The sequence below is a fragment of the Protopterus annectens genome, chromosome 5.part0, assembly GCF_019279795.1.
Source record: "Protopterus annectens isolate FY-2018-M chromosome 5.part0, PAN1.0, whole genome shotgun sequence".
NCBI lineage: Eukaryota > Metazoa > Chordata > Ceratodontiformes > Protopteridae > Protopterus > Protopterus annectens.
This window is the reverse complement of record NC_056735.1, coordinates 883,180,358-883,204,054: the sequence shown is the minus strand read 5'-3', so window position 1 is coordinate 883,204,054 and position 23,697 is coordinate 883,180,358. Positions and strand designations below refer to the sequence as shown.

At 38.5% G+C, this 23,697-nt stretch overlaps 1 protein-coding gene across 1 annotated transcript in view; it reads left to right on the top strand.

Annotated features, from left to right (window-relative positions):
* The window catches only part of PGM2L1 (phosphoglucomutase 2 like 1), an 865,950-nt gene that overhangs the window by 291,770 nt on the left and 550,483 nt on the right, over positions 1 to 23,697 (top strand). The window contains exon 3 of the mRNA XM_044072679.1: positions 7,972 to 8,078. Within this exon, the coding sequence (XP_043928614.1) occupies positions 7,972 to 8,078 (107 nt within the window). The remainder of the gene's footprint in view (positions 1 to 7,971; positions 8,079 to 23,697) is intronic.

Sequence of the window (23,697 nt, the reverse complement as noted above, 5' to 3'; positions counted from 1 at the left end):
GGTCATTGTGCCCCTCTACTCATCACTCATCAGGCCCATAATTGAATACAATGCCCCATTTGGATGTACCTTACCCGACACCTACAGCAACTGGAAAGACCCCAAAAGTACCTCACCAAGAGGATCAAGGGACTCAAACAGATGCTCTACGCAGTTAAGCTAAAGAAACTCCAGCTCTACTCAGTTGCTTACCGCCTACTCAGAGGTGATCTATGCCTGACATATAAAGCCATGTCCAAACCAGAATTAATGGACATGCTCCACCTCAGGAAATCCAAATCCCTTAGAGCTACACTCTCCAGGGACTTAAACCTCAGCACAGAAATAAATAGGACATGCTGGAGGGACAGATTCATATCCCAGAGGTTCCCCTCACTCTGGAACAAAATCCCAATCGTTGTTAGGCAGAGCCCCTCAATGACCCTCTTCAAGAGAAATCTTGACGAGTGGATGGGAGATCATAGGTTTACCCCTGGGATCTCTTCTGTGTCTCTACTAGGCAAAGGCACAGTAAACTAACCTTAAAAGGGCTATCTTCTGTGACCTACTATACAGAGGCACAGTCAACTAATCTAAAAGGGTGGCGAAAGCCAAACACACTCTGGCTAGGCTTATAAATGCCCTAGGGCAGATAGCCTAGTATCAGCCTATGAACCTATGAACTTCCATTACGGAGCATAAGAACATTTTGAGAGAAGTCAGCTTTCAGCAGGGAGTACTACTTATAGGTGGGGACTGGGACTTGATTTGCAGTGAGGAAGTGTCTTGGGGGACCTAGAAGGGAAAATATAACAAAAGAGGGTAGATGTCTGAGTAAATTTATGAAAATATTTGGTATGGAAAACATGACTTCAGTAGCATGAACCATGAGAGAATTTACATATTATTCCCAAAGGTTTAATAACTGGGCTAGACTAGACAGAAATACATTGAAGATAAAAATGCAGGGTGATGAAGTACAAATGAGACACTGGAATTTCTTCACCTACTGTTTAAAATGAGAGGAATTTAAGGAATGGGTAGTGGAAATGTTTTGAGAGTTAAAAGGAAGATAGAAATTTCATCATAAGTTATAGTCAGTAAACAGGCTAAAACGAAAGGTAGGGATGCTTATTTAGACAGGTTGACAAAGGTTAAAGTATTGCAGACTAAGGAGGATCTCACAGAGCAAGAAGAGGTGCAACTGCAGAGTACTAAAAAGAAAATAAGGGAGTATCTGGGTAATATACATGAGTTTAGAAAGACTGCTTTTAAGCAACTCTTTCTGATGATTCCAGAGTGCAAAAATGTTTAGCATAACAACTTAGGCAACAGAAAGTGGAATGGTTCTTCCTAAACTTAGGGAGCCTGTTACCAGAGATCCTGTTGAGGTATTAGAGGTTTTTCAGAAATTTTATGAAACATTTTATAAAGCAGAGGACTGTGGAAATCAAGAAAAAGCACAAATGGTAATATTTATGGAAGATTTAGTTATGCCAATGTTAGAGGTAGATGAGGCTCAACAATTAACTGTTAAGACAGGAGGAGATGAGACAAAAATGGTGATGTATAATGAATCTGCAGGAAAGTCTCCAAGAATAGATGATATTCCTGTGAAATTTTGGAAGCTAGGAGTGAAGAAAGTGTTAAAGAGCTGGAAAGTTTTGTTAAACAGTATTTAAAAAGTCTGGAAACACCACCATCCTGAAGAAAGCTGTTATGCCTGAATATACCTGAAGACTGTAAAGACCAATCAGACAAAGCTTGATGGATGGGCCCATTTTAATTTTAAATCATGATTATAAAGTGTTGTCTGTCATTGGTAAAAGAATGATAGAGGCGTTGCCAAAACTAATAGATATGGATCAGTGTGGTTTTGTGGAGGGGATGCAAACATTTGACAAAGTTAATAGCAAAATGATGATCCAGAAGTAAGCAGAATGTAAGAAAATACCGCTTTTGTTGGTGGGTGTTGATGCAGAGAAAGCATTCGACAGATTAAGCTGGGGTTTTAGAGTAGGGGAATGGAAGCATTTGCATTCCCTAATACAATAAGGTTAATTAGGAGGATATATAAAGGGATCAGGCAAAAATGAAAGTGGGAGAGTTCCTCTCTGATACGTTATACATGAACGGAGGAATCAGGCAGGGGTGTCCTCTTTCCCCCAAGTTATTTGCTTTATATTTAGCGCTATCAGAAAAGAAAATAAGGGTCTCAGAAATTCAAGGATGTAATTGATATGGTAATGAAGAAAAGTTGGCTTTATTTGCAGATGATGTTATTTTGTTCCTGATAGAACCAGAAAAGTGCATCTCCATGTTGTGGAACATTCTGACATGATTTCACATCTTTCTGGTATATAAAGTCAGTGAAGACAAAACAAAGGCTATGGCTGTAAACAATGTATGCACACATGAATTGGTTCAACAATACCCATATTTGTTGGGGACACAATAAAGTAAAGTGTTCAGGAGTATGGGTTAAAAAGAGTTCTGTTTTGGCAGATAAAGGTATGTGGGAAGAGACTCCACTAAAGGAAATAGGAGAACTGAAAAACTGGAAGCTGTTGTTTATGGATATAGAGAACAGGATACAAACAGTGAAAATGTTTTTAGTCTCTTTAGTTTTATATACAAGTCAGGCATATTTTTATCAATCAGAGAAAAGTTGTAGACAGTAATAATGAGTTGAAGGAATTTATCTGGGAGGGGAAGAGGGCAAGGGTCAAGATGATCCTTCCAATAAAACTGGGTGGTTTAGGATTACCTTATTTGAAGGGATGTTTTGGAACTACACAGTTAATGCTCATATACATAACACATGCAAAAAGTTGTAATTCAAAGTAGAAAGAGATGATGATGAAGTCGGGCGGGGGATTAAAAAAATAAGGGGAGAGTGGGATTTTGGATCCAGACCCTTAACTGGAATAACAGCCTTACAGAATATTATATTTATAAAGGTGCAGAAGGTATTCTAAGAACTAAGCAAGCATGAGAATGGAGAAGAGAGATTCTGCTGATGGGAATGACTGCAAATAGGGTTACAGAGAACAGGCCAGAGAGGGGCTGGAATTTATTGGAGAGAAATGAAAAAGGAACCAAGGTATTGGAAGCAAATTATTACAGAGCGAAAGGTTATAGAGTGGGAAGAGGCAAAGACAATATTTGGACTGTAGGCTAGAGACTGCCTTCCCTATCAGGGATTTATATCTGAGACTAGAGAAGGAGAAAGAAAGTGGGGAATCCTAAGTGAAAGACCTGCTCTGGTAGAGTTTTTACTTGAACTTAGAATTGAAGCTGCTGTTAAAAAAGGATAATTAGTAGCGCATATGAAATATAGCATGGTAATAATTAGAGGAGTTTAGAAAAGATTAGGAAGAGAGACTGGAAAACCATTTCACAAAGAAGGAATGGAAGGACTTGTGTATAGCCCGCAACTAAGTCTAGAAGAGAGAGGATTTTTGCTTTGAATTGTTTGCATATGTATTCCTATACCTCAAGCAGAGTGTTTGCATCCTGAAGCAGACTCCAAAGAATTGTTCCTCTGGTAGATTGCATTCTAGATGCTGCCGAAAAAGTAATTGGAAGAACATGGAAATCAAACTTTAAACTAACAGTGTTTGAATTAGTGGCTATTGTAACAGAGATAAAAGAACTGCAAGTGGGATTTAGGAGCAAATTATGTAGAAAAAATTGAATTTGTGGGGCAGTACCTTTAGAGTAATGTTTTGGAGGAGGAGTGAGGTTTAATGAAATATAGGAATTGATCAATTTATGTAATGCTGAACTGATTGTGAGTGAACATGTTAATACGATTTGTTTTCTTTTATATAAATATATGTTTGCCTGTGTCTTATGTGATATTTCAATGAAGGTATTAGTTTTTTTTTGCTTTAAATTTAACTTATTGCAGTTTTTTTCTTCTTCTGTGCTTACAAATTAATGTCTAAGGAAATTCTTTATGTAATAGCCAAGTCTGAATTGTTTATGATTACTAAAGCAATACTCTTTAAAAAAAAAAAAAAAACTTTGCCATAGGTCTTTTCAGCTGATGATGGCTTGTGTATAGAAAATGCTAAGCTAAAATACCCTTACATTTGTCTGTAGTCTCTCTCTTATATGTGACTGGGGAGGAACACTGAAGCATCTTAAGAAGTATACTGTTTATCACTGACTTACAGGAATAGTGACCCTGAACCCTAAACGTTTTGGCATTAATCTGACACTGAAAACCACAAATGACAAACTTACATGTAGAACAGCCCCAGCACTTAAACATCCCTTCTTTTCATCATTAAGAGAAACATGGGGATTAAAAGCTTTAAAATGTACACAGTTCATTGTATATCTTCCTGATGTGTAACTAGCTGGTGGTGAAAAGTATTGGGCTAGGTTAATCCATTTTGCTGCTTTCATGTTTCAGTGTAAACATACCCAAGGACAATGTACTTCAAAACCATAAATAAAAAAAAATGCCACATCAGATGTCCAAAACAAATCCTTTAATATGTTTAAGGGCTTTTGTTCTGAAATAGAAGAAACTCCTGTTTCAGAATGAAAGTGCTTAAATATATTAAAGGATTCATTCTGGACATCTGGTGCTGTATTTTATATATTTTTTTTGTTTCACAGTGTAGTTACAGGAGTAGGAAATAAGCCAGGCAGACTATGGAAACACAATTGGGTCTTTTTATGAGCATTAACTATGTGTTACTTGCTTAATTTAATTACTTTAAATGGGCTCATGCTAGCAATATATGGACTATGGGAAATTTATAGGGGCATGCCCAAACACGATGCCCTGCATTGATTGTATTGTATTTGGACTGTGTAGAGACCAAGCAAAAAAGGCCGGGCTTGAAACTAAACAGTTCATCTGGGGTACAAAGGAGTAGAAAGTGACAAAACATGGACTTGGATTGGAGGTATGGCTAAAATTGCATTTCTGTTATGACCTCAGTTCTGCCCATCAGTTAGCAGTTTGATAGTTAATATGTATATACTGCATTAACTTCCCTGGACAGTTTTCATTTGTACTGCTTCCTTCTAACAGTTGACCATTAACAGAGAGCCATCCATGTTTGAAAGTAACAGATTATGGACTTGCAATATCAGATGACCTGTGAGAAAGTCCTCCACAGTGACTGCTTATTAATCTCGTACCATCCCCCTGCATTTGAAAAACGTCTTTGTTTAGCTAAAGTGGATGAATTTTCATGCCAGCAGGGCAAGTACATAAAGCACAACGTGTAAATTAAACTAAAGTAACATAAAAAGTGCAGATTATAAGAAGACACAATGTTTAAGATTTTGCTTACACTTATTCTTGTACGTTTCCATCTTTAAGTGCTCCTGCTCAGCAGATGTTGGGTAAATGTGGGTTGCAGGGGTTGGATAGCTTTTTGTGTGATGTTTGTTTGTGAGACAAACCCCTCTGACAGTACAGAAGCTAAATAATTATCAAAATAGTGCTTTGCAGATAAACTAATTGGGAGTACACATTTGTTATGTTCTCACATACCTTCTTTTAGCTGTTTTTTTATTTTCTTGTTTTCTATTTACTTTTATCATTATGTATTTGCTGCTTACTCTGTTCTGATCTTGTGTACTCCAGCCTTACCCTTAACTGGCAAGTTTACCTGTAGTAGAATTCCATTTCTGATTTGATTTCAGATAAATCAAACTCTACTAAGGCTGTCCCTATGACCCCCTCCCTAATCTTCATATCTGAACACAGTGGGCAGAAAGTGTGCAGTAGTCCAGCCATCTCCCTGTTATTTCTCTACCCTGAGTTTTCTGTATATTTCACCTGTCTTACTCCTCTCTACTACAGTATATTTTCTTGATACACCCTTCCTTTACTAACATCTGTTTTTCTTTTTTTCTGTGTGTGCTCTATATAGTTCTCTGAGCTGTCACTTGTATATTGATTCCCATTACATGTGCTATATACTTAATTTTAAAACTTGTGCCACACTACTTCATACACAAAATGCACATTATTACACATTTGAGTGCAGTTATTTGGCTTAATCATGAGACTAGTTATTGAGTCCTAACTATGTTATAGGTGTGTATGTGTGTATACATTCTCATACAGTAACTGTATTTTATTTACTTATTTATTTGACATTTTTTTATCAGGAAGTTCTGACCAGGCATGATACCTATTTTCAGAGGAGGCCCGGGGAGAAAAGCTCCATAATCAAGTAAATTGTTTACATAATTATGACATAGTGATTATGACATAGTGACACCGCAGGCAGAAGTACAATGTATTGTACAGTAGTGATAAAGTATAGAACGTTATATTGCATGTTAAGGGTTAGGTTAGAGTCTGCAAAGAAATATATAAGCCCGATATAACTACATGAAAGAATGCATATAATGCATACAAAAATCATGTAGGATAAACTGGAGACTAGACAATACTGTTAAACATTATGGGAAGATCAAGATCAGCACATGAGGTGAAAGAGTGAAAGTGGAAGTAGAGATAAGGAAGCATGCACAACAGGTAGAGATATTGATAGGAAGCCAAGGAGATGCAGAAAAAAATAGTAGTGGAGTAAAAAGATAGTAAAAAAAAAGGGAGGTGAATAAGAAATAGTTTGATTTCAACCAAGTGTGATGCAAATACTGACCCAAGATTTCAAGAGGAATTCTTTTAATGAGTGTTTGAATAGATGAATACTAGGTATTTATCTGATGTCCATGGGAATTGTATTCCAGGCTTTGGCCACAGAGTAAGAGAGTAAAACATGCCCTACAGATTTTTGGGGTTAACAAATAGCAACGTTTTTTTTTTTTTCCAAAGGAGCGAAGGGGCAGGAGGTTCTGATTAAGAAGAGCGCTGATAACTGGACAGAGTGAGAGTTTATATATCATTTTGTGAGCATGGGAGAGTTGACTATACTCAAGGTAATGGAGTAGTTCAAACCAATTTAATGATTTAAAAGCAGAGCATCGATGGAAATTAGTTATTTATTTTTGTTTATGGATCATTTACAAGTCCAGTATTAATTCTAGATGTTTCCATTATAATATCTTAACTTAGCATTCACTTTGTATCAGAGGTGATCTGTAATTTCAAGTTTATCTGATATTAAATATATTAGAAATGCCTAGTGTCAGAAACACAAAATAACAGAAAATGGGCTTACACTGTTGACTTTGATAAAAAAAAAAAAAAAAAAATCTTGAGTGCATGATCATGAAATTATGTTTGTGACAGCTGGATGTTTTGAGGAACCGTCCATATAGGATGCAAATGTGTGCGCCTGTTCAAAGTTGTATGAAAAATACTGACCAGTTAAAAGCTATATCTGTGCTACTAGACAGGAAGTCTATATTTTGTAAGGTGAGAACAGCCTTAAAAGTCTGGGTGCTTTTACAGAAGCACTGACAAATATCACTATGATGACTGTTGACATTAGACCATGGCATGACATGGCACACAGAATCACCTACCAGACAAACCTGATTTGTTTAAAAATGATGCACAGCACTCACTGAACAAACATGACTTGTCAGTTCTCAGACCTCTGGAGATGCTTTGCTGTTGCTTAGGTGGATGGGGCTTTGAGTCCTGTTTATTCCCTTGTTCTAAGATGTGTTGTATATTTCAAAGCTGTTCACTGTAGCCACTGCCGAGCTTCAAGTCATCCATAACATTGCCAGCATTATGCATGACACTTAAAATGTTGGTTGAATACCATATTACTGCTTATGTCACCTCACATGCTGACTGAAATCCTTCAGATGATATATTGCACATGCAGTGTATTAATGTAATAGTTGTGCTGGTAAGTACCATTACAAAAAAAAAGTGGGACTCTTGTTAGCATGCACGTCAGGTTAAGTTTGTTTACTGCATTTTTATCAATGGTTGTCTTCTTGTTAATATTAGAAGTGATTAATAAAATCGTTAACTTCTGTTGAAGTAAAGATTAGACATTTTTCATTTATTCTTTTTCTTAAATCTTACTGTAGGGTATCTGTAGGTATCTGCAGACACGGTTTTCAGATCTCCAGAAGAGGGGTGTAGTTGTTGGATATGACACTCGTGGGCAAATGATGAGCAACTGCAGTAGTAAGAGGTACAGTAGTCCATATCTGTTCCAGAATTTTTAATCTGTAGCTTCCATTTTCTTTCTCTATGTGCAATTAGGCTACTCTGAAGTATACTTATGACTCCTCTTATTTGCTGAAGCATTATGATTGCAGATCACATAATTTTCAATGCTAACATTTCATTATATCTGAAATTAATTGGTGACCAGTTGTGTATGCCTGCGGCAGGATGTTTTGTGAACAGTTGCTAAATCAGGCAGTGTTATACTAAAATATTTAATTGTATAATGTATTTTGTGTAAATGTTCTAGTATTAGGTTTTAAGTTTTTTTTTACCTTTATAGAAATTATAAATTCTTTGCTTTCAGAATATACATCTATGAATCCCTGTATCAAATGGGTTCAAGTCTGGAACTCTCAGATATTTGAAATGAGATTATTCTGGATTGAAAGTATGCCTCTTTCAAGTATTTGAAACAACATAGCACAAGCTAGTTGATTTTCCAGAAAGTTCTGCCCTAAGCACTCTAGTGTGGTTATATGTGAGCCATTCAAATTTAACAATTATAGCACAGAAATTAGATGTAAATTAAGAAAGTATGGATTAAATGCCATACTGACTCTGCAGACAGACATACAGTGCAGTATGCAGTGTCATAGCCTACATTCTTTTTTTTTTTTTTTTTGTGCCAAGATGTAAAGCAGAGACGGAAGAAAGCACTATTCATTGTTAGGACCTATATGTGCTATGCAGTGCGCAATACATGATATGTTTGGAAGAGAGCAAATGGAGTAATCAGACAGTCATAAAATGGAAATGGTGCTGTGCCATGTGCCAAATGGATAAGTCCCACACAGTGCAGATCCATTTAGTACAAATGGATTTCACAACACAGTGTGCATATAGGAATCTGTGGTTTCCAAATATGTTAACTTCCACACACAGTGAAGGCTGAACACCACACTGAGAGAACTCTGTCACATGGCAAAAAAACGTATTGGTCAGTATAACGACCAAGAATGATGCAAGTATGAGTGGCCGATACACACGCATCCACTAATTTAAAAGAATTCACATACCTGTTGCAGAAGTAGGTAGGTGACTGGGACATGCAGTTCAACAACAGAAGTGGAATGGGAAATGCAACACTCAGCACTTAGGACCAGAACATTTGTTAAGTAAGCAAACCAGTATTGGTCCAAGCAGACAGATTTACCATTCGCTGATGCCCTGCACCACACATGGTTGACACCGCAGAAGGTTATGTTAAGTGTCCATAAGCTATTTCTCTGGATGCATGTATTTTTCAAAAAGTGAGAGTCATCTAGTATGAATCTAAAAGATTAATTCCCCTGCATATAAGAAGGTCTGTTTCTGTTAGGAAGAAGAACAGGGATTGGTCGCATAAATCAAGTATATGAGCCTCTTAAAAGCAGGCATTGAAATCCTTTTTACCAGACAAGAGATTAGTCTTTCATAATGTATTTCAGGAAATATGAACCCTGTAAAAGCAGGCACAGCCTCTCAGTATTACTTGTATTACAAGCATTAAAAAGGGCAAGACAAATTGGAAAAGGTTCTGTATTATTTTATTTTATTTATTTTATTCTATTTAACATTTGTTAACCGGGAAAGTCCGACTTGGAATGAAGCCAGTTTTCAGCGGAGGCCCGGGGAGAAATACTAAGTTTTTATAATGTGTTTCAAAGAATACGAGTGTCACAATGGTATGTATAGCCCCTCATATTACATGTGAAACAAACAGGTTAATAAAGTCTGTAATTAGCCTGACAAAAGCATGCATTTCCAAAGATCTAACTGTAAACTACTCTATAAACCACTGTATTATATGGACCTGATGAATCTCTGATGAAAGCATTCATGGTATGTTGTCATGCTTGAATTGTGCTTATTTATGTTTGATAAAAATAAAAATGTACTTTTTAACTAAAAACGAGGTTACAAAGGCTGCACATCTTAGCTGATATGCTTGAGATGTACAAGTCTTCAGCTCTTTCTTTACTCTGTTCTGATACTCGGGTAGCTGTACATTCCATCAAGTTTGGTTATGATGCTGCTGATGCTTCTTTGAGGGCAGCTGTGTCAGGGTCACTTGTTTGGAGATATTCCTTGCTTAGGCTTCGGTCCATTCAAGAAGATGTCAAAGTTAAATTGTTAGACTCCCCTCTAGTTTTTAAGAATTTGTGTGGTTCTGCAGCTGCAGGCCTCTTTAAGGCATTAAAAGACAAGGGTAAGGTTATGCAGCATCTTAAGCAGATTTTCTTTTTCTGTTTTTCCTATGTAACAAAGGATCTATCCTTCAAAAGTAGGTCCATTTATTCATGGACATCATAGGCAGACCCAAAAGGGTAAATGTTCCTCTAAAGGAATTTGTCCTGAGGAAATCAAGTCATGACTTCAGAGGGCAGAAGTCTTCCTTTCCTGATAAACCTTCCATCTGACTTTTCCTCTTCTCTGCCAGATTCCCATTTCTCAACCACTGTCTCTGTCCTTTCCCATTTAGCAGAGGATTACAACAAACAAGTGGGTTCTGTCTGTAATTCACAAGGGCTACAAAATGGTGGTGAAGTCCCTTATTATTGTTTCAGGTATTCCTTAGCCTCCACCTTGCTATTTGCCTAATTTCCAATGCTTACTCAAGATCTTTTATACTCTGGCACTATTTATTCAGTCCCACCTTACCAGAGAGGCAAGGGTTATATACCAGGATGGTTCTAGTCCCTAGTAAGGATGGATCTTGGAGGCCTATCTTGGATATTTTCTTTCTCAAAGCTTTTCTGAAAGTTCCCTCTTTCAAATTGTTATTCGTCAGATCCTATTTCCAGTGCTTCTACTCCAGTCCTTTCTAGTTTCTCTAGATTTGAAAGATGCTTCTCTTCATATTCCTATTGGTCTACTGTAAAAAAATGTTCATGGTTTTCTGGATCTTCCTCACATTCATTTGTCGTCTTTGTCATTATGACCCAGAGAGTATTCACAAAATGTTTAGCCCTGTTATAGCCTTTTGCAGATTTCTTGGCATTTATTCTCATCTGGATGACCTTCTCATTCAAGCTGCTTCCCAAAAGGCTCTCCTGCAGAACTTGAAGTTTACAGTGTCTGTACTTTGCAGTATTGGCTTCACTCTAAATCTACAAAAAATGTCAATTCTGACACCTCAGGATCAGGTTTTCTTGGGGTATAGAATTCAAACTCTTACTAAGACAACTTTTCTTCCTCCATGCAGGGTTATTCTTTTGACAAAGTTCTTTCAGTCCCTCCTTCTCCCACAAGAAACTTCAGCAAGAGAGTTTTTAAGAGCCTTGGGGTTCATGGTGTCTGCTATCCCTAAGGTTCTATTTGCCAAACTCCATTTGAGTAAATTCCAGTGGTATCTTAAGGCAGTTTGGCTTCAACATTGCTGATCTGGTTTTCCAGAGTGCTGTCTTGCCTTGCTTAGGGAAAGAATTTCTTTAGTGGATCAAGCAGGTATCCCTAAATCCAAACTTTCCATTTCTACTACCTCCCTCCAACACACAACCTGTATACAGATGCCTCAGACTTGGCCTGGGGGGCTTGTTACAATGACATCAAGTTCTGGAAATTTTGTTCGCATCAGAAGTTGGCTGAGCACATCAGTGTCAAGGAAATGAAAGCCTTGATTTTTACCTCTTCGGTCCCTACATTACTTTTGCTCCATAGTACCCCTCTGTGTGTTTATGGGCAACACCACCGTTATTTGGTACCTAAACAAGCACAGGGGTGGAGAGACAAAGTCTTCTCCATTGCAGACTAGTCAGGAAAACATGGGAAATTGCCATTTACCACCAGTTAATCCTTCAGACAGTAATTTTCCCTCAGGCAGGAATATAGTGGCAAACTCTGTGAGCAGACCAAGGGCAGATCCTAATGAGTGGATATTGCACAGGGAGGTTTTCCTGGACATTGTTCATCAACGGGGTACTATTCAGGTAGATCTGTTTGCCTCTTCTCAGACCAAAAAACTCAGCAAGTTCTGTTACAGAGTGCCAAGTTCCTTGACTTGGAAACAGGAAGCCATTTTTCCTCTTGGAGAGGGATGTTTCCTGTATGTGTTCCCTCTTCTCTTGCCAAAGGTTCTTCACAAGACTGTGTTGGTCAGACCCAGAAACTTGTTGGTGACTCCCTATTGACCCAGACAGCACTGGTTTCTCCTTTTATCCTGGCCAAGGATAATCATCACAAGTTACCCCAAAAGATAGATAGATCTCACACAGGCTGAGGACTCTCTCATTCACCCTCATCTCTTCACCCTGCAGTTAACACTCTGGTTGACAGCATTTTGATTCCTTTCCAACACCACTTTTCTGAGGATGTGCTCTGGGTTTTACAGGAGGCAAGAAAGTCCATAACTAAAAAGTCATATGTAGCTAAATGGAAGAGATTTTCTATTTGGTGTCACAGCAATGAACAGGCTCTCTTTCTTTGGGGATTCCTACTGTTTTTTCCTCTCTCTGTCACCTGTTCATTTCTGGTCTGGCATATTCTGTTAAAGTTCGTCAGCCATCTTTGTCAGTCAGATGCTGAACCTACCACTTTCTTCTAGGTTTGAGGTCAGGCAGTTTCAAATGAGAGTCCTTTGTATTTTGCCTCCAAGAAAACCTCTTCATCTTCCTTGGGACTTGAGTTGTGTTTTTGAAAAGCTAATCCAACCAACTTTTAAATTGGCAGCCTTTTCCACTTTGAAATTGTGTACCTAGAAAATTGTGTTATTGGTGGCTTTGACCAGCCAAGTCCCTGAATTTCAGGCTGTTATAGCTATTCCTCCTTTTTTTAAGTTTTTCACAGAGACAAGGGAATGTCTTAGAACTAATCCTTCTTTTATGCCTAAGGTTGTCAGTGATTTGCCTTGAATCAGACAATTCACCTTCCCTCATTTTTTTCGTCTTCTCAAAGTAAAAGTGATAGTATTCCTCATTCTTTTGATTTGCATAGACAGATCAGATACTATTTAGACAAGACTAAGGATGTTAGGAAATCTGTGGAGCTTTTTGTTTCTTTTAAGGATAAGAAATTAGGTTTGTCAGTTTCCTAGCAAACCATTTCTTAGATTTATAAAGCCATTTTCTTTTGTTATTCTCTTCGTGGGAAAAAGCTTTCTTCTGTTGCTGTTCTGGAGCGTTTTTAAGGGACTTGATGCTAGATCTATTCTGAAAGCTGCTACTTGGCCTTCTATCCATACTTTCACTAAACACTATCAATCATATTTTTTTCTATGGCCAGAGCAGATTTTATTTCATCTGTTCTCCATATTTTTTGGGAGGGATTCACAGTTCTTTCCTCCTCCTCCCACTGTCTTCAGTAGCTTTAGCACTCTCCCAATAATAAGGAATACTGCAACAGTAATTTATTTTATTTTACATTTGTTTACTGGGAAAGTCTAGCTGGACATTTGTCCTTTTTCAGTGGGGGCCTGGGGAGAAAAGTCACAATGTCATACCGTACATAGTATAGTACAACATAACTTTAAAACATTAATATGGTACATCAAAACTTTAAAACATTAATATAGCACATCAGAAAAAAAAATAGGACCTATAGCAAGAACATATATATCGTGAGGGTTTGTAATTATATTCATTGCGCAGAATTTGAATAGAGACAAAATATCAAATTGAGAAAGCTGCAGTTTAACATAGTAATCTACAAGGAGTAATGAGAAGGAGTCCAATCTTTCTAGAAGTGGTCTAGTGCAGTAGCGCAAGGAGGGTTAGAAGAGGGGTTCGGGAGATCTATCCTGGGGTGTAACAGGAGCAGAGCCAGCAATTAGCAAGGTGAGTTTTTAGAAGTTTCTTAAACGGTATAGATGTGGAAGTGGTCACTAGTGAGTTTGGCAGACAGTTGCAAAGCTTGGAAATGTAGTTGGAGAAGAGGGCTTCACCTTCTGAGTCTTTTGCTTTGGTGACTTGTAGGAGAAGTTTGTTGTTTGAGCGAAGGGATCTAGAAGCAGAGTATGGTTGAATAATGTCTTTGAGGGCTGGAGTCTTTTCTGGATGATGGAGAATTTTATGAGCTAAAGGTTAGTTGATTAAATTGAAGGAGCAGAGGGAGTTCTAGCTTAAGGAATGACATGGTACAGTTGTGTAAGAAAGTACCATAACAATAGGTGTCCTACTTTTCCCTGTTGCTATATTCCATCCTTCCGTCCCCCTGTTAGATTTCCATTTTTCTTTTCTAGCCAAGGGGGCTTCTTTTCCTTTTTTTGATGTACATGTGCCATGTTGTTTTGTCTGTCTAATGCTACTGTTCTTCTGGTGCAATTAATTTCTGAGGGATTTGCATTTGTATCTCACTTTTGTATCTCAGACTTTCAGACATATGACATGCATTGACATATGGCACATGGAAGGGCAAAGGCTTTGGTATGTTGGCTGATCATATGGCTACCTTTGGCAGGGTATTCCAATAGTGATCAGTACTGCAACAGTGATAAGTAGTACATCTACTGTTACAGTATTTTCTGTATTTTCTCTTAACTGACTACTTTGGAAATGTCATTCCAGAGTTCCTCATAGGTGAAAAGTTATAACAGTGCACAGCAGTCAGTGTAATTTTCAAGAAATGCCCATTACCTTGGCAAAACTTAACATCTTGGAATCATATTTGCAGCATACCATTCTGTGGCCGCAATCACTTGAATGTGGCACTGTAATTATAAAACTTGCATCCAAAATGCTCTTAACAAAGCCGAGAGACACATTTATAAATGCAATTTTGCAACAGCACACAACATATTAATAGATTAATAGAAGGATCTCTAAATGTCTACTCTGAAAATCCTGCATCGTAAATTCTGTACAATTAGAAAGTTATAATCATGCACAATAATTAATTAAAATGGAAGTTGATAGAACTTAAAAAAAGCATTTTGACAGTTTCAAGAAATGTTCATAACTCTGCTAAAACTGAGTAGTTGGAGCTTAGTTTTAAAACATTTATGGACCACCATCACATGATTTACAACACTTTGTTTGTGCAGCTTCAATCCAAAGTTAAGTTTATGAAAATTATTGTGAGGTGATATTATGCCGTGGCACACACTTTTTGGATAGAAGGGTTTATGAAATCACTTGCCTGAAAATCTCATACCAAATTTTTATGCAGTTAAAAGTTTATAACCCTGACTAACAGTCAGCTAAAATGGGGAGTCCAGTTCCTTGGTATAGTGGAGACAGATCTGTAACTGTGGTCCATATGACCTGAATTTGAATAGCAGGTTGAGTGCTGGTGGCACTGGGTAGGAGTGGATAAGGAGTGAGCAGTTGATGCTGGCTCACCTATGCTGGGGAGGGAGAGAAATGGTCATTTAGTTGGGAATCTACCACCAGTGTACATATGGTTGCTGTAGCCAAAAATACAGTCAAGGAACTGGGTATGTGGGCTTGATGTTTACAAGCTGGTGATGGTAGCTGTAGCTATGTATCTGTGAGGGCATGAATGCTCAGATTTGAGTATAAGATCTCATGAGTGTAATGCATTGCCACGTCGGGCACTAAGGCCTGTGGTTAGGCCTTTAAAAAATGTACTGCTGTTGGAATTAATGACAGCTTGGGGTAAGCCATTGATATATAAGGAGAAGTGGTAGCAGCTGAAACTGAAGCAGGGAGAGGGATCATCCCTCCCCTGCAAGTCCCTTGGATGCTAGACCATATTGACCGTCTCAGAGGCCCAGGGAGAAAAGTTTCATTTGTTTACTTTGCATTATACAATTACATTAAACACAGAGTAGTACATTTATACACAAACAGTAGTTATATTTATACTGTGAAGGCTGCCAGCCTAGCTAGATAGAATTTTATAGATAATTCTATCATTTGTAAATATTAATGTAAGACACAGGCTTGTTGTCTTAAATGGAAAAAACTGCTGTTAGATGTGGAACTGCAAAAAAATGGTAACAGTGCTCTCTGCTGACCAAATAAAACATTTTATGACCCTTTGAAATAAAATCTGCTCCAGCAGGTCTAGGTGAAGAAATTATTTCTATTGTTTTAACCAAGAGTTAAACTGATAGATTTAAACATGCAAATGTATTTTTATTGCTCTGCTTCCTGACCAGCTGCAAGATAACACAAGGAGATGTTAAGAATGTAAATTAAGTTTCTGTTAGCCTGGGAACCCAGGGAAGTGTGAATAATGATGTAATGGGAACCAGGAATATGATTTTAAAAACCGAGAATCAGAGATTATTAAGCATTTTTGTCTTGGCCATCCAACTCATCAGCACTGCCTGTGTTCTATATGCAAGTTATTTTAGAAGTGTGTTTTCTCTTAGAAATAGCTAGAAACTAGAAAGAGTAGACTAAGTGTTTTTCTGTGATGTCAGAACTGTACTACTGAATTATTTTAAGTATTTCTCTGTGATCTCGGAACTCTTGACTAGCACTGTGTAGTAGAAAGTATTGTCTTGCGTTTTTATTATTTATTATTAAATATTTTAAAACCTTTCAACTGTGGCTGTTTTGTGTAGAGATAATTGAAGCTCTTAAGAGTACTTGCATGCCTTTTGTAAAATTGTACAAAGCCACTCTAATAGCTTAGCCCTGGGCTGTACTACCGATTGGATAATAATATTGCACAGTAATAATTGGACACCCTTTTCAGGGCCTTTGAGTAGCTGATAAATATTAGTGGGTGGTGGCTAGTGTTACTACCGTATAGTCTGGGAAAAAGGGCACAGCTGGAGAAACTGTGCCAGCCTTCCCCAGGAGGGTTGTGTGTGGTTGTATAAACTCTTCTCAAAGTGTGTGTGTGTGTGTGTGTGTGTGTGTGTGTGTGTGTGTGTGTGTGTGTGTGTGTGTGTGTGTGTCAGCTACTTGGGCAAGGACATGAAGCACTGGTTGGACAGAGAGGGCACTGGAGGTTTTAGCTTGCCCACTAGGCTGAGATCTGGACCCTATAGCTGTGCCAGTGGGGAGTCTTATTGGGGACCTGGAGAGCAAGGAAGCGACCAGCCCCGGACTGACTGTGATCCCTGTGTGCTCTTAAGGGAAATTGCACTTTGCCATGTATATTTGTTATCCTTTACTCCTATATGAGACACCCCTCACTGGTGTTAGTGGTGAGGATTGAGGCTCCTGGATTGCTGGGCCAGGGCATGGACATCACATATACATTCTAAGATTTTACAGAGGTGGAATTCACTAAAGGGAAACCCCACATGCAACTTTGTGGATTGGGCAGTCAGTAGTTGTGTATAAAAATTGTTTTGTCAGTTCAATAAGAGTTTGAGAGTCTTAAAATTGTGGTGAGCATGTGCAGGACCAGGACTGGTTAAGATGTTGTTTAAGCAGTGGTTTAAAACTATTGAGTTTGTTGGAGAGTTTTGTGTGGGGATGCTATTCCAGAGTTTAGCAAATTGGGAGTAGAGCGAGTCTCCTGCAACATTGTTTGACTTATTTGTAAGAAATAAGAATTTGTTAATAGAGTAGAGGTCCCTTGCTGGTCAGTAGGGCAGTAATACGTTTTGTAGTGCAGGACATTTTTCTGAATGATGAATAAGTTTGTGTGGTGTAGTTAGTTGTGAATATGTTAGGTAGTTGTGTAATTCAAGCCAGTTTAATTGCTTTAAGCAGTGACAATGGTGGATCCTATGAGGGAGATTGGTGGAAAATTTAGATATTTTATTGGAGCAGAAAGGAAGTTTTTTTTTTGAGTATCATTTAGGTTTGTTAGGATAAGAGTGGCATATAGCAGAGTTGGCAATAAGAAGGTGGTGGCTAGAGGTTTTCTTGCATTGTCTGCAAGGAATCAATTGACCCTATAAAAAGGGAGCCTAGTTTCTGTTGTGTAGATTAATGGTGTGTGGTATATGCTGATCATATTTGAGATTGTCCTCTATTATAACCCCTAGATGTTTACTATGAGTTACAGTTTCGATTACAGTATTATTTGCTGACTTTATGGTAAAAAGATTGCTTTTGATTTTGACATGATTTTGGCAACTTTTTGAGGTAAAAAGCATTAACTTAGCTTTTTGGGATTGAGTAGGAAGTTTGATTCTTTGAGCCAGGTTTCTACAGAAGAGAAAGATTTGGGGGTAATGTCTTGTCGCTTATTTATTGTTGAGGCCGCACATATTAATTTTGAGTCTTCTGCATACTGAGCTAAACAGGCATGGTGAGTGGATGTCTTTAATAAATATACTAAATAGGACAGAAGCCAGGATAGAGCCCAGAGGGATACCTGGTTGAAAGCATGAGTAGGTTTGTTGCCATTTAACGGCATGTTGCCTTCCAGGTAGGTAACTAAGAAACTACAACAAGGAGTATTGTGGAAGTCATATTGAGGAGAATCGAATGACCAGTTGCTGGTGCGAGACAGTATCAAATGCCTTTGACAAGTCTAAGAACATGGTGGACACAAGCAGATCATTGTTATTAATTATGTCATATTATGTTATAAATTATATCAACCTCAAACCACATTTAATTCTAGTCCCTCCAGCTTTCAGATGAATTTATCGCAGGTAATTCATTTTCCTCTTACAGGAAAGCAGTTTCCCAAATGTATGACACTTTCTCCAACACAGCTTACAGAGATACTTTCCTGTTTAAAAAAAAAAGGTTCCTACTTACTCTGCCTAACCCTCTCCTCCTTTAGAAATGCCTTCTTTAGCTGTACTAACCATTTTGTACTCTGAATTCAACCAGCTCCACCTTGGTTTCATTGGAGCACTCCCTGCATACTTGGAGAAAATCCCGTACTTTCCCTTCACAGACTTGCTCTCTGTTAAAGGTAACTCGCTCCAGTTTTAGTGTAAAACCCTTCTGTGAGTATTACATATGCAGCCACCAACTGCCCTCTGCCAGTGTAGAGTCACTAAATCTAGCTTCAAGGGAGGAGGATTTTTAGAACCAGTGCAGCCGATCTGTGGTCAGATTGCTGCATCCTGCGTGTTGGCAAAAACTAGCAATTAAACGCTTGTAGGACCAGTACCCATTGGGAGAGTTTAGGGTTGCCATCCTGTTGTGTCCATACAACCACTAAAGCAGAGTGTCATCTGTAAGTAATGTTAACTTTGCTGCCCTAAAATATTTCAGCGTAATGACAACCTACTTCATCACTAAACATTCTGTTTGCAACTGAGAAATGTTTTTCAGTATTATTGAATTTACGGTTAATGTTCCTAATGGGTGTTCATCCATCTTTTACATTTTGTGACTAAACTGCCTCATCCCTTCTTCAGAGGCATCACAAAAAACATAGTAAACTGCTTCATGAATTCTGGCAATGTTAAGATAAGCTGTGAACACAAGCTGTCCTTCAGGTTCTGAAATGCTTGTCCCATGATATCCATCTGTTTGACATTTAGCAGTGCCCTGTCCATGCTTAGGTCAGTCAATGAATAGGCAGTAGAGGCATGTGTTGGGACAAACTTGCAGAAGTACTTTGCTAAGCCCAAGAAACCATTATCCTGTCCTTCTTAGTGGGCCTGGTCCAGTTTCATACAGTGTCTACTTTCTCAGTCTGAGGCTTCAGTATTCCTTTGCCTGTTATGTAACCCAAATAGCAGGCATCCAGCATGCCCAACTTGCACTCAACTGTGCTTGCTATTAGTCCAGCTTGGCACAGGGAGTTCAAAATGTCATGCAGTTTAGGGAGATGACTGTCCTAGTCATAGGAGAAAATGACCAGGTTGTCCAAATAGGCTGGTGAATATCTTCTATGAGATCTGACTATCTTGTGTTGGCATCTGGAATGTCACTGGTGCTCTGTATAAAGAAAATAGTAAAACTGTGTAGTAGCGCAGGCCATCTGTTGTTGAAAAAGGCATTTCCTTACTTGTAAGACTGGTGGAATTTGCTTTAGTTGCTTTTGGACCAGTACAATGGGTTATTCCAATTTCTCTGGGATTTCTGAGTATTTTCTATATCTCTTCCTTAACTAGTTGGTATTGGGATTCTGGTATCTATTATTATTATTTTTGTTTTTATTTTGTGTTTGTTTACTGTTTTTTCCCCTCTGTGTTTAGTCAAAAACTCTTTTTTAGTGTAGGCCCCATGAGAAAAGATCAAGTATATCGAAAACAGTTTTAAACAGACATTAAGTAATATTCATTATCAGTTATACACACATTTGGTAATTACATTACATTTATATGAAATAAAGGAAGCTATGACAGTACAAAAGATGTGTGTCCTTCCTTATCACCGTTGCAGTATTCATCACATATGGGATCACCTGCCAAGGATAGCCCAACATCTGGCCAGAATACCAAAATCCTTGCATCCTTCCAGTGTCTTACATCAGACCTACATTCCTCTTGCAGGTGTAGAGGATAAAGGTGATGTATGCATGCTCAATGCTCAGAAATTTTTTGCCGCCAGTCCGAATGCCACAGTGGAACGTCTGTCGGAATGCATTTCAGTGAGCTAGTTTCTGCTGAGCAATTTACAGATAAGTGCCTTCTGTTTGTTTACTTAGGTTTTGTTGTCATCCAGGAAGGGAAAATGTCATTTTGGGAGCAGATTCCCTATAAGGATCATCACAAGAAGCATTTATTCTGCTTAAGTGCGTAACATGAATCAGACCCAGTGTACTGTTTTTAGGTTCATAGGTTCATAGGTTGATACTAGGCTATCTGCCCTAGGGCATTTACAAGCCTAGCTGGAGTGTGTTTGGCTTTCGCCACCCTTCTTAGATTAGTTTACTGTGCCTCTGTATAGTAGGTCACAGAAGATAGCCCATTTAAGGTTAGTTTACTGTGCCTCTGTCTAGCAGAGACACAGAAGAGATCCTAGGGGTAAATTTACGATCTCCCATCCAAACGTCAAGATTCTTCTTGAAGAAGGTCATTGAGGGGCTCTGTCTGACATGGATTGGGATTTTGTTCCAGAGTGAGGGGAGCCTCTGGGATATGAATCTGTCCCTCCAGCATGTTCTATTTATTTCTGTGTTGAGGTTTAAGTCACTGGAGCGTGTAGTTCTGATGGATATGGATTTCTTGAGGTGGAGCATGTCCATTAATTCTGGGGTGGACATGGCTTTATACGTCAGGCACAGATCACCTCTGAGTAGGCGGTAAGCAACTGAGTAGAGCTGGAGTTTCTAACTGCGTAGGGCATATGTTTGAGCCCCTTGATCCTCTTGGTGAGGTACTTTTGGGGTCTTTCTAGTTGTAGCAGGTGGCAGGTAAGGTACATCCCAAATGGGGCATTGTATTCAATTATGGGCCTGATGAGTGATGAGTAGAGGGGCACAATGACCTCTCTTGATCTAGATGTGAACCCCTTTGTGATAAGGTGGGCTATATAGAATGTCTTTGTAACCACTTTGGCAATGTGATTGTCAAAGGAGAGATTGCAATCTACTTGGGTCCCCAAATCCCTAATTACTTCTTCTGTACTTAATGGATTACCACCTATGTGGTAATTTGTGGGCACTTTGTTTTTCCCAAAGGGGATGACTATGAACTTTTTGGCATTTAGCTTTAGGCCATGGCTCTGGCACCAGTTATCCGTCTCGGTGAGACCTTTCTGGAGGATGCTTGTGTCAGCCGGCGAGTCGATTATGGCCCCCAGTTTGCAGTCATCTGCAAACTTTGTCAGCCCTAGTCCTCCTGTGTTAGCCTGTACCTCAGAGAAATATATACCGAAAAAGAGAGGTCCCAGGACTGAGCCTTGTGGGACGCCACTTGTAACTGGTTTAGAGTCTGACATGGCACCTGCAATTCTGACCATGTGGGTTCTATCCCTAAGCCAGTTTGCAACCCATCTTGTGACATACGGGTTGATATTTAAGCTGGTGAGCTTATTTATGATGCCCGAGTGGGGTATTGTCGAAGGCTTTTGCAAGGTCAAGGTAGGCTGTGTGGACTACCTTCCCTTCATCTATCTTTTCAGGCCTTTGTTCCAAAAACTCTTTGCAGCCACCTCTCTTCTTTGTCCATTTACGTTGAGAACCAGTCTCTCAAACTTTTAACCCCAGGATATTGTGGCCGAAGCCACCTGCCCTGAGGTACAGGCATCTTTTAAAAAGAAGACTAAGAAGTCTTGGTCTGGTTCTGCTGCTGTCCAGTCTCCACCAGATGTCTCTTTTGAGGTGGATGAAGACCCAGAAGACTGTCCGATGCCGACACCGGTTTCCTCTGCAATGACTCTTTCGGAGGCCAGCATGAAACCGGCTCCTCACAATTCCTCTGAGGCTGAGCAAACATTTGCCACAGATGTTGAGGGGGGAACTGCTGCTGATCATTTATGAGGGGTCTAGAAGTGTTCCCCAGATTCTTGGTAACAAAGTGGTTCCTGGTGCCCTTATTTTGTCTAGGCATGGGTCTAAATCCCAGGGTTTGGTCAAAGTGGATGTCCCTTTAAAGAAACAGAAAGCTAAACATATTCCTTCCATTGCTAAGGATCCTCAGAAGGAGTGGCAGGACTTTGAGTTTGTTCCGTTTACCAGAAATGGACTGGAATAATATAGATTCAACAACGTTAGTAAGGAAATTATTCACAACCTATGTTCAGGAGCAACAGTTGCTTCAGATTGTAAAAATAACTACCAGAGAAAGGAATGTACAAGACATTGTGTTCCTTAAGAAATTACTCTTACTTCAAGTCAAGTTTTCCACTGTAGATGTGCAGTGATCATGGGGTTATAAAGGTTAATTTGTTGCTAGATAATTCTGCCAAACCAAAATCTAAACCAATGCAGACAAGATTAGTTACAGATTATATGGAAGCAAAACAGTCACTATGTAAAACTTATTGGAGTGATGTATTCAGTGAAAAAACTGCAGATGGAATGTGGAAAGTTTTGCAAGAGAAGTCTGAGTGCAAAAAAATTAAAAAAAAATGTTTAACATTAGATTCTAGGCATGCAATGTCACGGGGATATATTTCCATAAGAACAAGATACCTGACTAAGGTGAGAGACGAAAAAAAATATAACAAACGAAACAGAGGTCAAACTACAACTTTGAAAACCAAAATAAAAAGCTGGATTAACAAATTAACCGTAGTGAGACAGGATCATGAAAAAATTGAAGAATAAAAAAAGATATTGAGCATAATAGAAAACCTTTTTATAGATGCATAAGATGTGGAACGAGTAAAAACATAGATTGATACATTTTCGAATCTATACACAGTTTATTTTCAGACACAACAGATTATAGATATATTTACAAAATTTTATGCAAAACGGTTTGTCTGTGCAAAGGGGGTAATAAGTCATCCTAGCTACTGGTAACCTCAGATTTTGGAATCAGTTAGATTATATTGAAAAAGGACTGTGTGAACTGGATCCAAACAAAAGCAGAGAGGAAATGGAGTAAGTAATAATGACCTGAGAACACTTCAGCAAGAACTTAAAGTACCATTATATTTATTTACTAGGTCATATAAACATGGCGAGATTCCTCAAGACTGGAGACCTGCATTTATTAAACTGTCTGTAAGGGAAAGAGGAGTAGGACAAATCCAGAGTTATATAGACCTTTAAGTCTACTTTCATGTTGTGGAAAAATAATGGAGAATGTAATATTGGACAAGTTATTGTCAGAATGGGATAGGTTGTGGCTTGAAACTATTTATCAGCATGCATATGTTGAAAACAGATCAATTACCACCTGTAACATGATGCTCTATAACAAGATGCTCTATAAC